At 32.3% G+C, this 14816-nt stretch overlaps 2 protein-coding genes across 2 annotated transcripts; both read left to right on the top strand.

Annotated features, from left to right (window-relative positions):
* Positions 1-4390: 4390 nt before the first annotated feature.
* Positions 4391-6396, top strand: LOC118040894 (amino acid transporter AVT1H). The gene is made up of 3 exons (XM_035047969.2): positions 4391-4796; positions 4884-5494; positions 5593-6396. The coding sequence occupies exons 1-3, from the start codon at positions 4505-4507 to the stop codon at positions 6130-6132; spliced, it is 1443 nt and encodes a 480-aa protein (XP_034903860.1). The 5' UTR covers positions 4391-4504; the 3' UTR covers positions 6133-6396.
* A 5383-nt stretch (positions 6397-11779) lies between these two features.
* On the top strand, positions 11780-13958 carry LOC118040900 (chitinase-like protein 1). Its single transcript, XM_035047982.2, has 4 exons — positions 11780-11937; positions 12025-12430; positions 12743-12902; positions 13234-13958. Exons 2-4 carry the CDS (start codon positions 12052-12054, stop codon positions 13649-13651), a joined length of 957 nt encoding a protein of 318 aa, XP_034903873.1. The 5' UTR covers positions 11780-11937; positions 12025-12051; the 3' UTR covers positions 13652-13958.
* Positions 13959-14816: the final 858 nt, after the last annotated feature.

Below are 14816 nucleotides of genomic sequence, written 5' to 3'. Positions count from 1 at the left end.
AAAAATTTCCTAAGGGCTAATACATTACCCAGCTCCATCCTTATTTACCCATTTGCCACCTCTAACTGACCAAATCATTGGCAAATAATAAATCACTACGGTACTAGCTAGCTAGTAGATTAATTAACAAAACTCTAAAAAGTCTAACTACATTTATAAAATAATATTTATTATAATATTATTTTGTATTTTTATATTTTTATATTTATTAATTTTATAATTTATTATTGAATTGTTTTAAAATTTTATTTAATGATTTTTTTTATTAGATTATATATCAGTCTCGTGGATTTAGATTTTTTTTTATCTATTTAAATATTCAATATTATATATACTGGATGTGAGGTTTCATAATTTTTATTTATTTATTTTTTATGAATTTATCTTGATTCATTAACTAGGTCATGGTTTTAATAGGTTAATATGAGTCGACTCAAATTATTTTTTTTAATGTTTTTTAATTGATTTTTTTAGTTTATCCTTCAACATTGAGTTGGTTAAAAATTAAGCTTTGATTTTTTTTTTTATGGGGTTATCCAAATCTTTTGATCCAGGTCATGAATTTGATAGGTTAAACCCGAGTTGATTCTTTTTTTTTTTTTTTTGTAACTAAATTTTTTTAATTAGAATTTTTTTTTTTATTTACTTTCTATAAAGTTATTTTGAACTTATAATCTAGATCGTGTATTTGGTAGGTTAATTCAATTCATTATTTCGAAGTTTTTTTTATTGATTTTTTTTTCAATTTCACCATCCAACAACTCAATCTTTTTTATTTTATTTTTAATTTTATCCTTAAATATCAGGATATTTAGGAATTAAGCTTCAACTTGTTTTATGTGGAGTTATTCATGTCTCTTGAATTTAGTTTTTTTTTTTTTTTAGTTTCAACTTTTAGCATTGGATATGTTGGAAATAAAATAAGTGTTGATTTGAGAGTGAGGTAAAGATTGTTTTTTAAAGTATATTTCGTTAAAAATACATAAAATTATTTTATTTTTATTTTTTATTTTTTAAAATTTATTTTTACATTAAAATATCAAAACGATTATAAAATAAAAAAAAAATTAAAAATTTTTAAAAACAAGTTCCAACCGCCATCAGTCACCCCTAAATATATATACCGCTTTTTTCCCTGGTCTTTTTTCATGAACCAAGAATTTTCATTTATCAAAAGAAACTAGTAGAAGCATATTTGTTTTCCAAACTTTCTGGCAGTGGAGGAATGTTTGCCTGTCAAATGCGTTCGGAATGACGTGTACCGCAAAACGTAATGCCTGACATCCGGTGAACAACCACAAATGATGTTTATTTTAAGAAAAAACGTGATGTGTATGCATATATATATATTCTTCTTTCAGAGGGCTAGCCAGGGCCGGTGTAAATAAATATTAAATAAAGAAAGAAAGATAAAGAAGATGACGATATCAGTGATTTATGAAGCGTTTGGGGTGCAAACTGTGTTCCAACAAATTTAAATTTTTTTTTAATTTTTGTTAAAATTTAATATAGTTTATATTTTTTAGATTTTTTTAATGTGCTGATATCAAAAATAATTTTTAAAAAATAAAAAAATATTATTAACATGTATTTTAATACAAAAAATTATTTAAAAAATAACCACTATCATACTACCAAACATTCACTTAAAATTTTTGTCAGCGTCAGAGTTCTGGGCTGGTGTCGGGCGGCCAAGGAATCCATGTGCATGCAACACAGGGCCTTGGGATTCATTTTTCTTCTACAGTACTTAAAGGGCCCGACATCGTGGATATATACGGATGCTGTCCAAATTAACTGGAAAGATATCGTTGGGTTCATTTTACCTAAAGTAAGATTTTTTTTCATGTTTTTAGAGCGTTCATGTACATATTCAGGTATCTAATTTCTATTAATTCTGAAAAAATAAAATTATTTTTTAACTAGTTATATTTTAAATTTATTTTTTTAAAATTACTAGTTTGAGTGTTACAAACCTAAGAATCATTAAAAGTTTACTATAGTTATTAATTACAGTATCGTAGAATTAATCGAGGTATACGCAAGCTGACTAAGACATTTATATTAATAATAATAATAATAAAATAAAAGTATATAATTTCTGAGCAACATAAAAGAGGGGTTTAAATATTATATGTATGCTATTCCACGATATATTCTTGTTAATGAATAGAAAATTGCAGGATTCGTTCTCCATGAGCAATTTTGCCTCTCAGATACAGGGCTATGTGACATTTTCAACTGGAATGTTTGGCACCCCTATCTTCCCTTCACATCATCAGGCAGTTAGCAGAGGTCATATCACACTGTGTGGCATTTGGCATCTGTGCTTCCCCCAAGCACTGCTTATGGAAATTCCCACAAAGATACCCAAAAGATTTACACAACATATCGTGGGAATAAGAGCAAAGGATCCAATTCTCAGCCAACGCAGCCATATTGGATCCATTCCAAATAAATAGAACCTAATTGATACGGCATTAGTGGGATGGATTTTGTAGCATAAAGATTCAAATTTCATTCAATATCGCGTGCAAGATGACCCGGACACCCACATTAAACTAATAAAAAAAAAAAGTAAGAGGATGAGCTATGAAACTATAAAAATGAATTATGAGGAGTGGATTTGATAGCATACAAATTTAAATTTCATAAAACACTAAGAATTGCTTTCTAAAAATTATCAGTTTGTGTCCTACGAGTTTCAGGATCACTAAAAATTTACATGGTTATTAATTTAATGACTCGTGGAATTGATCGAGATACATGCAATCTGGTCCGAACATCCATGTTAATCTAAAAAAAAAAAGTATGAGGGTGTTTGAAAATGAAATAATATTTATTTTTTTATAATGTGTTTTGCTTGAAAATATATTAACAAAATTATTTTTTATTTTTTAAAAAATAATTTTTAATATCTGCATATTAAAAAAATTTAAAATTATGAAAAAATAATTTAAAATAATTCAATTTTTTTTTTAAAAAAAAAAACCATTCCAAATATGTTCCCAATATCTACAGTGAGTCGCAATATATATATATATATATATGGCGACTCACTGTAGATAAAACATTTGTCATCAATTTCTCCACTCACGGACTTAACATAAACACGCAACAAATGATTATTGCCCAAACTTGGAATCTCTTGAAAAAATACTAATTATTACAGCTCAATGATTTGAAATTTGAAACAATTAATATTCTATTAATAAACAATTAAATATGAAAATTCTACTTTGGAACATCTGCTTCAAAAAATTATTCAATTATTCCAAAAACATTATAAAGACCGATGATTTAATTATTTCCAAGAAAAAATAGAGGAAAATTTACAAACACACACCATCAGAAAACACTATGCAGAGAATAATAATACTTAAAAAAAATTAACAACAGATATGCATGTAGAATACCAGAATAATATTGCCCGAAAGCATAGTCTTTTTTAGTACTATAATGGTTTTAAAGAATTTTGCAACAATAATTTAGTTTTAACGATCTCCTCCAACATATTATTGCCCAAAAGCATTTCGTGGAAAATGATTTAATTAATGTATATGATAATTATTTAATTAAAAATCATCCAGGCATGACGCAAAACATAGCCGAAGTCGAGAGAACTCAAAAACTAACCTAATCAAATATTCCTATACTCCAATCAAAGATCAAGGCATCGCATTATTAAATGGTTTTTTTTTTTTTTATGAAAAAATGAAATATTAATTTCAGTTGAGCTATAATATTCATTACGGTTCTTCTTCTTTTTCTTCTTCTTGATTCTTTTTTTTTTTTTCTTCTTTTTAAATCATATAGTCAAGTGTATAGTTTTGAAACTCGGCCCGGTCGATCCGAGGCTGGAACCGAGCCAAATTAAAAAAAACAAAAGAAGAAAAAATCCGATGTGACGCGACAATTAAGACTCAGTCAAGACCCGACTGCAAACCTGTTGATTTTTTTTTTAATTACTAAAACAACATCGTTTTGATTTAAAAAAAAATTGACCCGGTAGACCCAATCAAAACTTAAAATATGTAACTTGGATCGAGCCAACCATCAAACGAGATCTTAAAACTATGATCAGGTGTACTCCTGAATTTGATCATATGCTTAATTCACAGACTTCGTGGCATCATCAGGATGTGTTCCGAAATAGCGACGCTTCCCTGCCTGTGTGCTCCAGTATCTTCACATTGGTCGGAAAGCAACATGTTCCAATTGCCAACTCCCCCTGGAAGATTCCCTTTGATCAATTGTACCACTTGGTTCAGACCACTTGGAAATCCAATCAGATACAATGGCTAGATTCTTACAAATGGTAGGCATAGTATTACGTTGTATCCATCTTCTGCTATAAATATACCCACCCTATCGCTTCCTTTTCATCGTCAACTAGGTGTTTCTGTCTAGGATACAAGCTGCTATAGTTACAATTACACCGTCCGATTAATTGTTCTCGCTATTTCTTTCTGTTTTCCAAATTCGGGTATCCAAGAGTTTTATCATGTGGAACCAGATACGGAAGTCCTTCAGGAAATTACTCTGCCCTGAATCTGCAGATTGTCTCTCCCACCGGAGCATTCAAGTTGCGAGTGAGTCGGTGCATGGCGAGAAATTGGTTCCGCAGCGGGTGACTTGTGATGCTTGCGTAGAGGAGAACAAAGGGAGCAAGTGTGATCACGACACCCAGGATTTAAAGAGCGCTGTGGTAAACGAGGCAGAAGTTGAGCATCATACTGATCAGGCTAATAGTTCCTTTGCTCATTCTGTCATCAACATGATCGGAATGCTCATCGGTAAGGCTTTCAAATCTCTTGATTCCATCTTCTTAGAGTGAATCAAGAAGTTTTTGGCTGATTGATTCGCATGTGTTTCCGTCACAGGGCTTGGGCAGCTATCCACTCCTTATGCTTTAGAAAATGGAGGATGGGTTTCTGCGTTCTTGCTAGCTGGACTTGGTGTAATATGTGCATATACATCCCACCTGCTCGGAAAATGCCTCGCTAAGAGTCCCAAGTCAAGGAGCTACACAGATATTGGTCAACATGCATTTGGCTCCAATGGAAGATTCTTAGCTGCAACCTTCATTTACTTGGAGATTTTCATGGCCCTAGTCTCCTACACCATATCACTTCATGACAATCTTATAACAGTATTTGCAGGGACACAGCTTAGGTTACCAATATGGGCAAAATTATATAAATCTCAGCTACTGACCTTGACGGGGGTGCTGGTAGCGCTTCCTAGCCTGTGGCTGAGAGATCTTTCCTCCATATCTTTCCTCTCATCAGGCGGCATTCTCATGTCCATCGTCATCTTCACTTCCGTCGCATGCACTGCCATCTTTCAAGTTGTGAAAGCGAATCACAGTATACCCGCGCTCCACCTCCACAAGATTCCTGCCATATCCGGCCTTTACATCTTCAGTTATGCTGGCCACATCGTTTTCCCCGACTTGTATAAATCCATGAAAGATCCATCCAAGTTTACAATGGTATATTCTTCTTTTCTGAATATAAAATATTCCATAATTTTGACGTATTAATGCTTGAGAATATTTTGCTCACCCTTGATCTTCACGTTTGGTTCCAGGTATCTATAGTGAGCTTTGCATCGGTGACAGCACTTTACGCGTCACTAGCATTCATGGGGGCCAGGCTATTCGGGCCTGAAGTCAGCTCTCAAATAACCCTAAGCATGCCTCGACATCATATCATCACAAAGATTGCACTGTGGGCAACAGTGCTAACACCCATGACCAAATATGCACTCGAATTCGCACCCTTCGCCATCCAGCTAGAACACAACCTTCCTAATTCTATTAGCTCCAGGACGAAGACAGTTATAAGAGGCGCTGTGGGTTCGTTTCTGCTACTGGTAATACTAGCTCTAGCCCTTTCGGTTCCATATTTTGAGCATGTCCTCAGCCTCACTGGTTCCCTTGTGAGTGTCAGCATTTGCATAGTTTTCCCCTGTGCCTTCTACATCAAGCTTTCATGGGCTCAAATATCTAAGCCTGTTCTAACCCTAAACGTGATCCTTCTTGTTTTTGGGTTACTTCTTGGAGTCTTTGGGACCATATCCTCTTCAAAGTTGCTCATTACAAGTCTAGAAAGAGCACGCCATACCTGATCTAGAGAGGATCGATCACCTGATCTTCTTTTCCACCCAGCTATCTATGCCTGATTGGTACTCGAAAATAATTTGGTCAATTATATATTCCAGCTGCTACACACAAGGTAATATGTAGTTGGAAAGGAGCTAGCTGATGCTCCCACAAGAAATTTTCTCTTCTGCTATGTTTCAAAATATGGAGAGATTTCTTAGGTGTATCATAAGAGGAAATTGCGCTGTCATGTTGTAAACTTGGTCATAATACAAGGTTACTTGACATTAGCCTCTCTGTTTCTTCCAATTAACAGCGACATTTAAAAGAAATTGATATCTTAATTCTACTTCGGAAAGCACAAATCCATAAACAGAGTACATGCACGAACCTAGCTCAGAAGCAAGACTCTGCCTGTCTTCGAATATTCCTGCAACAAAGCATAATTATGAACATATTAACACTAATTTAATTGCTAGTTCATGACATAGTTATTAAAACCAGTGTTGACTTGACAAAAAAATCGGGTTCCGGGTCATATATATGAGTTAATCTGAAGAAATAAATAAAAAAATTCCACATTATAAAACAGAGTTTTACCATTATCAAATATTTTATTATGTTTTTTCATCACAAACATAAAAGCAATTGCAAAACAAACATAAATATCCTATAACATCCATTGATTTTTTTTTCTTTTCATATGCATGTTAATTAATTATATTGTTGGTCCTGTGGCTATTATAGAGAGAGCGCAAAAAAAAAAAAAAAAAAAAAAAGGGAGGCCTGCCTTTTTCTTTCGTTTTGCATGGCTGGCAAACCGACATTGTCCAGTTGGCTGGATTACATAATATCGTTCGTTGATTTTCTTCTTTATATTTAACCAAATTCTATTTAATTACGCATTTAAAAAAGGTAATTTTTATAATAAATTATATAAAAGCTCAGAAGCAACGACGACTACTACAACGATCAAGTTATTATCGTGGGTGTTTGTTTGTTTTTGAAATTCGAGAAGGCGTGAAGAATTTCGTTAAAAATACCAAGAAATCAAAAGAAGGATGTAAATTTAAAATATGAGCTCTATATTACCTTTGTATTTGAAGATTTAGTCTATTTAAAAGTATGATTATAATTATTTTTTAAAATATTTTTTATTTAAAAATATTATCAATATTTTGGTTTAATTGTTACCTTGCTGATAAGATAGAACAATCAAGTTTAGTTTAAAAAAATTGAAATTAAAAATCAATTGTAGGTGCCGTTAATTATTTTGGACAATGAAAATTTTGAAATGTGAATTGAAAGCTTAATTAATGTGTTCCACAAAATTAATCAATCATTGTATGCGTTAATTATATGTATAAAAAAACTAAGAGACATTGGTGTTGTGCTGTGTGCTAATAATTATTATACTTGTTATAGTATAATAATATTTTTGTCCTCTACGGTACAGGCCAGGAAAGTGCAAAATTAAAGGGTATAATGGAATTTTCATGAGATTCATTTAACATTATCAAATTAATTATAGTTAAATTAATCTTTTTTTTTGTTGCACAGTAAAAATACTTAATTACTTTTAAAAAAATAAAAAATATTAGCCTAATGTCCAAGGGCTGCTTGGTCTTTTTGTTTTTCTCAAAATATTTAAATGATTAAATTACTCTTACAAGCAAAAAATACTAAACTTATATAGCTTTTTCATCTTCACATTATAATTTTTCTGTTATTACATACAGATTGAGAGGAGATTGATCTGATAATTTACTAAATATAAATATTATTAAAAATAATAATTGATGCGTGGAGTGTACACGTAGGTGCAGGGGATGTGCTCGAGGTCTTTTAGCGACGCGTGCAACATTTCTTTGTGGCCAAATGTTGAATTATAGGGCATTGTTGAAATTTCCTCGGCGTCTTCTCTATGTCTAAGTAACACATGTGATCAACAAATATTTGGTTTGGTGTCGGCAATCTTTTCTTTTTCATCCTCAATTTTCACATCAAACCCTTAAATTTTCAAAGCAACAATTTGATTTGTTTTTCTTTCAAATTTGGTCCATATTTTTTTTATCATCATTTTTTATTTGAAATAATTTATAAAATAAGAATTGTTTTTCAATTTCATCATTCTTGATTTTTTTTTTCATTTATCATATTTGATTCTTATTTTTTTAATGTTATTTTTATTTTATTTTTTAATTTAAACCCTCACTTTTTATTTTATTTAATATTTATATCAAATTTGATCCTCATTCTTTTGATTGCTATATTTTTGTTTTTGTTTTTTTTATTTTATTTTCTTGATTTATTTTACTTTTCAATTTCATCCCTTGTTGTTTTATCTCTTTTAATTTTTATACCAAATTTGATCCTTAATTTTTTGTTGTAATTTTTTTTTAGTTTTGGATGATTGAGAATTTTTCTTCATGGTTTTTTTCACATATGCTTTCTATAGAATAACTCGGTCTCATGACTCCGATTATGGGTTTTGAAGATTAACCCAGTTTGATTTTTGTTATTTTTTTAGGTTCTTTTCTTTAAATTGATTTTTTTTAATTTCATTATTCGATATTATATTATTTGAACTTTAACTTTGTGAGTTTTGATGGTCTCCTTTCTATAAAGTCATACCAAGCTAGTCGAGTTAACTCAAGATCTTTTTTAATTTTTAATTGATTTTTTTTTTTAATTTTGTCTTTCATTATTTTGTTTGGTTGAGAGTTGATCTCCATTATTTCATTTAAAGAATTAAGAATCAAATAAAAAAAACTTGTTTATACATATAATATGTGTGCTAGCATGTGAGGGAGCCCACCATATTGAAGAGGTGCATGCAAACTTCCTCAGCCTCAATGACAATCTTTCTTGGTATTATTGGGATCTCTATATATCCAATGCTCTCTTACATTGTTGCTATCTAAAATGGTTTGTTTATGTGTGTACGATGTATTTACCATGTCTTTTAAATTATTATTTTTAAATAGTTGTATGGATTTGAATTAGAAGCTAAAGTATGGGATCTTATAAGCTATTGTTGTGAAAGTATCATGAATTGTTTATTATTATTATTATTAATATAGATATTCAAGCTAGTTTGTGCAGATTTCAACTAATTTTTTGTGCATATATAAATTATATAGAATAATAATAATAAACGGTCCCACTTGATATAAAAGTTATAAAGATTTATGAAAGAATAGCCAATATAGAAATTAAAATTAATTTAATTATGGGATTCACTCAAAGTTTAAGTTAAGATTTTATTAGAAATTATCAAAAATATATATAATTTAAAATAGAACATCAACATAATTAATGATAATTAATGGTGTGAGAATAAAAAATTAATCTAAAAAAATTGTAAGTTGATAAATTTTTATAAACCCAAAACCTCAATTTTGTATTGAAAAGATTACAAGATTTCAAATTATAACAGTTATTTATCTTCTCTAGCCCACGGAACAAATAAGGAGGTTCTATGCCTATAATTTCTTGTTTTTTAAACTTACTTTAGTCCAAAAGGTATGATTATTTTATCAGTCGAGAAATAATTTTTTTAAAATAATTTATCAATTTTGGCTTAGATGTAATTGATATTAAACAATGTCATCTTATCATTTATTGTTTGTTAGCAACAAAAACACATTTTGTATAAATTACACATGATTTTTCAGGTGCTAGCTAATTCCTCTTCAAAGGGCTATAGAATATTAGGGGCGAGCAAAAAAATCAAAATACCGATTAAACCTAAAAAACCAGAAAAAAATAATTGAAAAAACCGAACCATGAAAAAAACCGATTAAAATTTTAAAAAAAAACTGACCGGTTTAGTTTGGTTTTGGTTTTATAAGCCTAAAACCAAAAAAACCGAACCAAATCGAACCTAAATCATAAAAAAACCGGGGAAAAAACCAAGTCAAACCAAAAAACTGAGTTAAAGCGAGCCATACTGGTTTGAACCGGTTTTTATTCTAAAAAAATCAAACTAGAACCAGTTGGTTTGAATCGGTTTTGATTTTTTTTTAAATTTGGTTTAGTTATTTTTTTTTTTGATAAAAATCAAACCGAACAAAAAATAATTATCCATATAAAATATACTCCAATAAGCTAGCATAAAAATAACAATAAAGCAAGATATCATATACCAAGATATCAAAAACTCCCCTGCTCTTAGGGCATGTGGAGCTTAAATCTATATTAGGGCTTTGTTTTAGAACTCGCTAGGAGGAGTTAATTAGTAAAGAATGTGGATAGGAAGGTGGCATTATATAATATCAATTATTTTAAGATAAAATGGATAAAAGATAATAATTTAAACTCAATTGAAAATGTAATAATTAAGACATGCATTTGGAACTAAATTAAGGTTGGGAGTGGGAGACTGTATATAGTTGTTTACATGTTCCATCTCAACTTGTTGGTATGGAGTCTATTTTAGAACTCGGTAGTATTTATCGTTTTGCATGATCATTTACTAAATGATAATTATGTTTGATATGTTAATGTTGCTTTATTGCATCACCAGTCCTTCAAACTTTTATCTTATTCAAAACAAGTCCTTCAATTATTGAATGCTTCTTTCTAGGTCCTAACCACTTCGATCACCCCTAGATTTTACTGTATTTTGTATCAAACTATTCTTAACTTCTATCATGCTATGTTCACCACTTTTAGTGAAATTACCTTTGAAAATAGCGTGTAAATTCCTATTTTATACTTGGTGGGGAAGTTAGTAAAAAAAGAAGATGAAATCTATATAATCTAGAATGAAAACTCAACTACAATCTTAGACCTAATTTGATATATGCATCATTAAAATTGTGTTTTCTAAAAAAAATGATTTTTTTAATTTTTTTTAAAAAAAATTTAAATTTTTTAATATGTTAATGTCAAAAATATTTTTTTTTAAATAAAAAATATTATCCCCAGCGTATCGGCAATTAATTAGATTGAACTTATGGTTAAATACACTTCTAATTAAAAAAAAAAAAAAGAGTCTTGCAAGTGAAGAATTTTATAAAAAGAAATATGAGGTGAATCGAATATATTATTTGATATAAATCAATTAGGATACATCATTTTATTTAACCACATCAATAAACATAATTATATAAAAAAATGATTTGCAAATAAATTTTTTATATTTAATTATTACATATATCATGTTTCAACCCCCGAGTGCTCAAATGCGCGCTCCATAAATTTTAAAATGACCTGTCTTCCATAAAAAAAATATTTACCATCTATATTTACATGAAAACTTTGTAGAAAATTACTTCAAGAAAAGAAAAGAAAAAAGAATAAAAAGATTTTGTTTCCTGAAAACGAAAAATATCCTTGGTTTATAATCATCAAGCAGTAATAAACCAAGTTCACCTAATAATTAATATCTCAAGAAATATTATCATTGTCTCTTTGTTTTTCTTTTCTCAAGAAATTTGCCATTGTTAACCTAATTGCCAACCAGCAAAAACTACAGGGACTGCTGTAAAATCTAAACGTTTCTTTTCTTTATTAAAAAAAAAAAGTCCATCTCCATTTCTTGCAGCTAGCAGTTTAGTTTGTCGGTGGAGTGAGGTGGGGTCATCTTCTATTCTTTCAAATCCAGCCTGTTATTGCATTAACAACCTACACTTATTCCCCAATCGGCGAATCCTTACCGTTGATCTCTCCCAAACTTGTCCGCCCTTTAATCACCACTGGCTTACGGAAGCCGAAAAAGACATCCGATCTAACACCCTCCAGTTCTTTTTAGTTTGGTCTGTCGGTCTCTCTCTCTCTCTCTCAATATTCGTTTCCCCTTCAACTGAAGCTCCACATTCTCCCCGGTAAGTTAAGATCTTCCATTTCTCTCAATTTCCGATGCTTCTTTCTCCATTTTAATGATCTGGGTCTCTTCCTGATTCACTGTTTAGGGTGTATACTGGGAGAAAATTACGGAGATGAAGATTTCCATCTGGATCGTTCTTGCACTTGCTTTGGTTAATTTAGCACTTGTTGTGAACGGAGATGATTCGGAGAAGACAATAGTGAAGACTGTGAAAGGAAAGAAATTGTGTAAAAGAGGATGGGAGTGCTTAGAGTGGTCCGAGTACTGCTGTAATCAAACAATTTCTGATTTCTTCGAGTCTTACCAGTTTGAGAACCTGTTTTCGAATAGGAATTCTCCTGTGGCACACGCAGTTGGATTCTGGGATTACCAGTCTTTCATTCTTGCTTCCACCAGCTTTCAGCATCTTGGGTTTTGTACCACCGGTGTCAAGGCTACGCAGATGAAGGAGCTTGCTGCTTTCCTTGCTCACGTTGGCACCAAAACCTCCTGTTAGTACTCGTTTTTCTTTTTTAATTAATTGATTTAATGCATTCTTAACGCTATAAATTGTTCTTTTTTGTTGCTGTTAAATTAAATCTATTGGATCGAGTACTAAAAGTAAAATAAAACTGTGTTTTTTGTGATTAAATCTTCCTGGGTGACCGAATTTCGAAATTTTTGTTAATTACTTGTGCTGGATAGGATGCGTTGATTTTTTTTAATAGAAGTCTGTGGTATGAATCACGTTATAGTGAAGTTTACAGAAGTCATAGCGGTTGAAGCTGTTCTGCATACATAATTGATAGTGATGGTAATTTTAGGTGGTTATGGAGTCGCTACTGGAGGACCATTGGCCTGGGGTCTTTGCTTCAACAAGGAAATGAGTCCTAGCCAGTCATACTGTGATGATTTTTACAAATACACCTATCCTTGTACTCCTGGAGCTGAATATTATGGCCGAGGTGCGATACCGATCTTCTGGTAGGTTACCTTCCTTTGTGTCTACAATTTAACGATCATTTTCTTTTTAATTTGTCTCTTCTTTTGGCACTCCTAACCCATAAATGTACCAACATATTTTCTTTCCATGGAGATAAAATTATTGGAATAATATTTAAATGTGTACAAGTTCAAGTCTGTCACTTGCATTGGTAGATCTAGTTAGATGCAATATCAAACAGAAGCTATAGTTTTTATTCCCACGTTGCCTTTAAAAATGTGGAAAGCCCATAGAAAAATTGTTTTGCTGCATTGTTAGAACTTAACATCCAAGAGAATTCAGATCATTTTTATGCTGCTCCTGTAACCATAGGAACTATAACTATGGAGCTACTGGAGAAGCTCTGAAGGAGGATTTGTTGAGCCATCCTGAGTACATAGAACAGAATGCCACCCTTGCCTTCCAGGCTGCAATGTGGAGGTGGATGACCCCGATAAAGAAATCACAGCCGTCAGCCCATGAAGCCTTTCTTGGCGAATGGAAGCCCACCAAGAATGATACCCTTTCTAAGCGGGTTCCTGGTTTTGGCACGACAATGAATGTTCTCTACGGGGATCAAGTTTGCGGCCAGGGTGATATAGATGCCATGAACAGCTTCATCTCCCATTATCTATATTACCTTGACTTGCTGGGTCTGAATAGAGAGGATGCTGGGCCCCATGAATACCTCACCTGTGCGGAGCAGGTTGCATTTAATCCATCTACTTCCAGTCCTTCAGCATCCTCCTGAGCTCTTCATTCATGCTAGTTCAAGGCAGCCCCGTCGAAATTATCATACCGATGCTCATAAATAAAGAGTGGGAAATTATGCTTGCAAGATTATTTATTTTGAGCTTTAGTCTGTTTGGGAAGCTCACTTATCTGGACAACTATACCATATGGATTGATTGTATGTTTCTGTAGATTTTAAGATTCGTCGTGTCTAAATTCCTTGTTGTGTCCGGTATGCAACGTGTACTGTATCTACCATTTTGTTATTCAGTGTTCTTTCGCAGGTGTACTTAAGAGTTTGGAACCAAGTGCTTTGTTTCACACAAGTTATCCTCTGTCCAACTTTTTTTTTTCTTGTTTTTGTTTTTGTTTTTGACACATAAGTTGTTTTGTCATCGCTTTTGATTCTAAGGACTATGCTATTTAGGCAAATTCTTTCCATCAATGATTCTATTTACCAATAACAAGATACATTGCTGCTGGATGACCCTGAACTCTTAGCCGGCTTGTTTCTTGTATCATATATTTCAACGCTTATCAATCCTTTTTCCTCGATAATATCTTACAATGTTCCGATTTCTTATCTCTTTTGTTTTTGATACTTCCGTTAACAATGGCTAGGCTCCTCCCATTTATAGGCAACAAGGGACTACATCTCCCTTCCCCCCTCTTCTTCAATTCAACAGGGGCTCCTCCCTTTTTTGTTTCGCAACAGTTTTGACTCCTTAAAAAGATAGATTTTAGACACATGTGCACGGACTAGAACTAGATCTATAGAGGTGGGAAATGATTGTTTGTATCGGAGGTGGAGATGGGGAGAGGGACGCATCGCCACCCCAACCCCAAAGCATTCGCAACGCCGGCGTTTCTTTGGCTGACGTTTTGGTACCCAGGGGATCAGCAAGTTCAACCCATGTAGTGATTGTGATGGATGCCTTGAGAGGGTTCTCCTGGGAGCCCCTCCTGAGGGCGCTTGACCATGTCACTGGCACTGGCTACACCATCACCCTTCTTGGGGTCATGCCGTGGATCCCTCTTCCATACAAGTCTTTTATTTGTTTTTCTTATTTTTCACATTCTATTTTGATCTCTGTATTGATTTTATTTATGCCAATTACCACACACTACCAGGCTGTCAATGGCCAGAGATTGAATTCCCCGCCCCTCAATCTCTCTTACAATTT

Source organism: Populus alba, chromosome 14, assembly GCF_005239225.2.
Source record: "Populus alba chromosome 14, ASM523922v2, whole genome shotgun sequence".
In the NCBI taxonomy this organism is placed as follows: domain Eukaryota; kingdom Viridiplantae; phylum Streptophyta; class Magnoliopsida; order Malpighiales; family Salicaceae; genus Populus; species Populus alba.
Note: the sequence above shows the minus strand (reverse complement) of the source record. Positions and strands in the feature narration are given on the sequence as shown.

Excerpts from the sequence above, each read along its gene's own strand:
- LOC118040894 (XM_035047969.2), top strand. The coding sequence starts at position 4,505 with ATGTGGAACCAGATACGGAAGTCCTTCAGGAAATTACTCTGCCCTGAA. Across the intron at positions 4,797-4,883 it reads CATGATCGGAATGCTCATCG|GGCTTGGGCAGCTATCCACT; the intron begins GTAAGGCTTTCA and ends TTTCCGTCACAG. Across the intron at positions 5,495-5,592 it reads ATCCATCCAAGTTTACAATG|GTATCTATAGTGAGCTTTGC; the intron begins GTATATTCTTCT and ends GTTTGGTTCCAG.
- LOC118040900 (XM_035047982.2), top strand. The coding sequence starts at position 12,052 with ATGAAGATTTCCATCTGGATCGTTCTTGCACTTGCTTTGGTTAATTTA. Across the intron at positions 12,431-12,742 it reads CGTTGGCACCAAAACCTCCT|GTGGTTATGGAGTCGCTACT; the intron begins GTTAGTACTCGT and ends TGGTAATTTTAG. Across the intron at positions 12,903-13,233 it reads GGTGCGATACCGATCTTCTG|GAACTATAACTATGGAGCTA; the intron begins GTAGGTTACCTT and ends CTGTAACCATAG.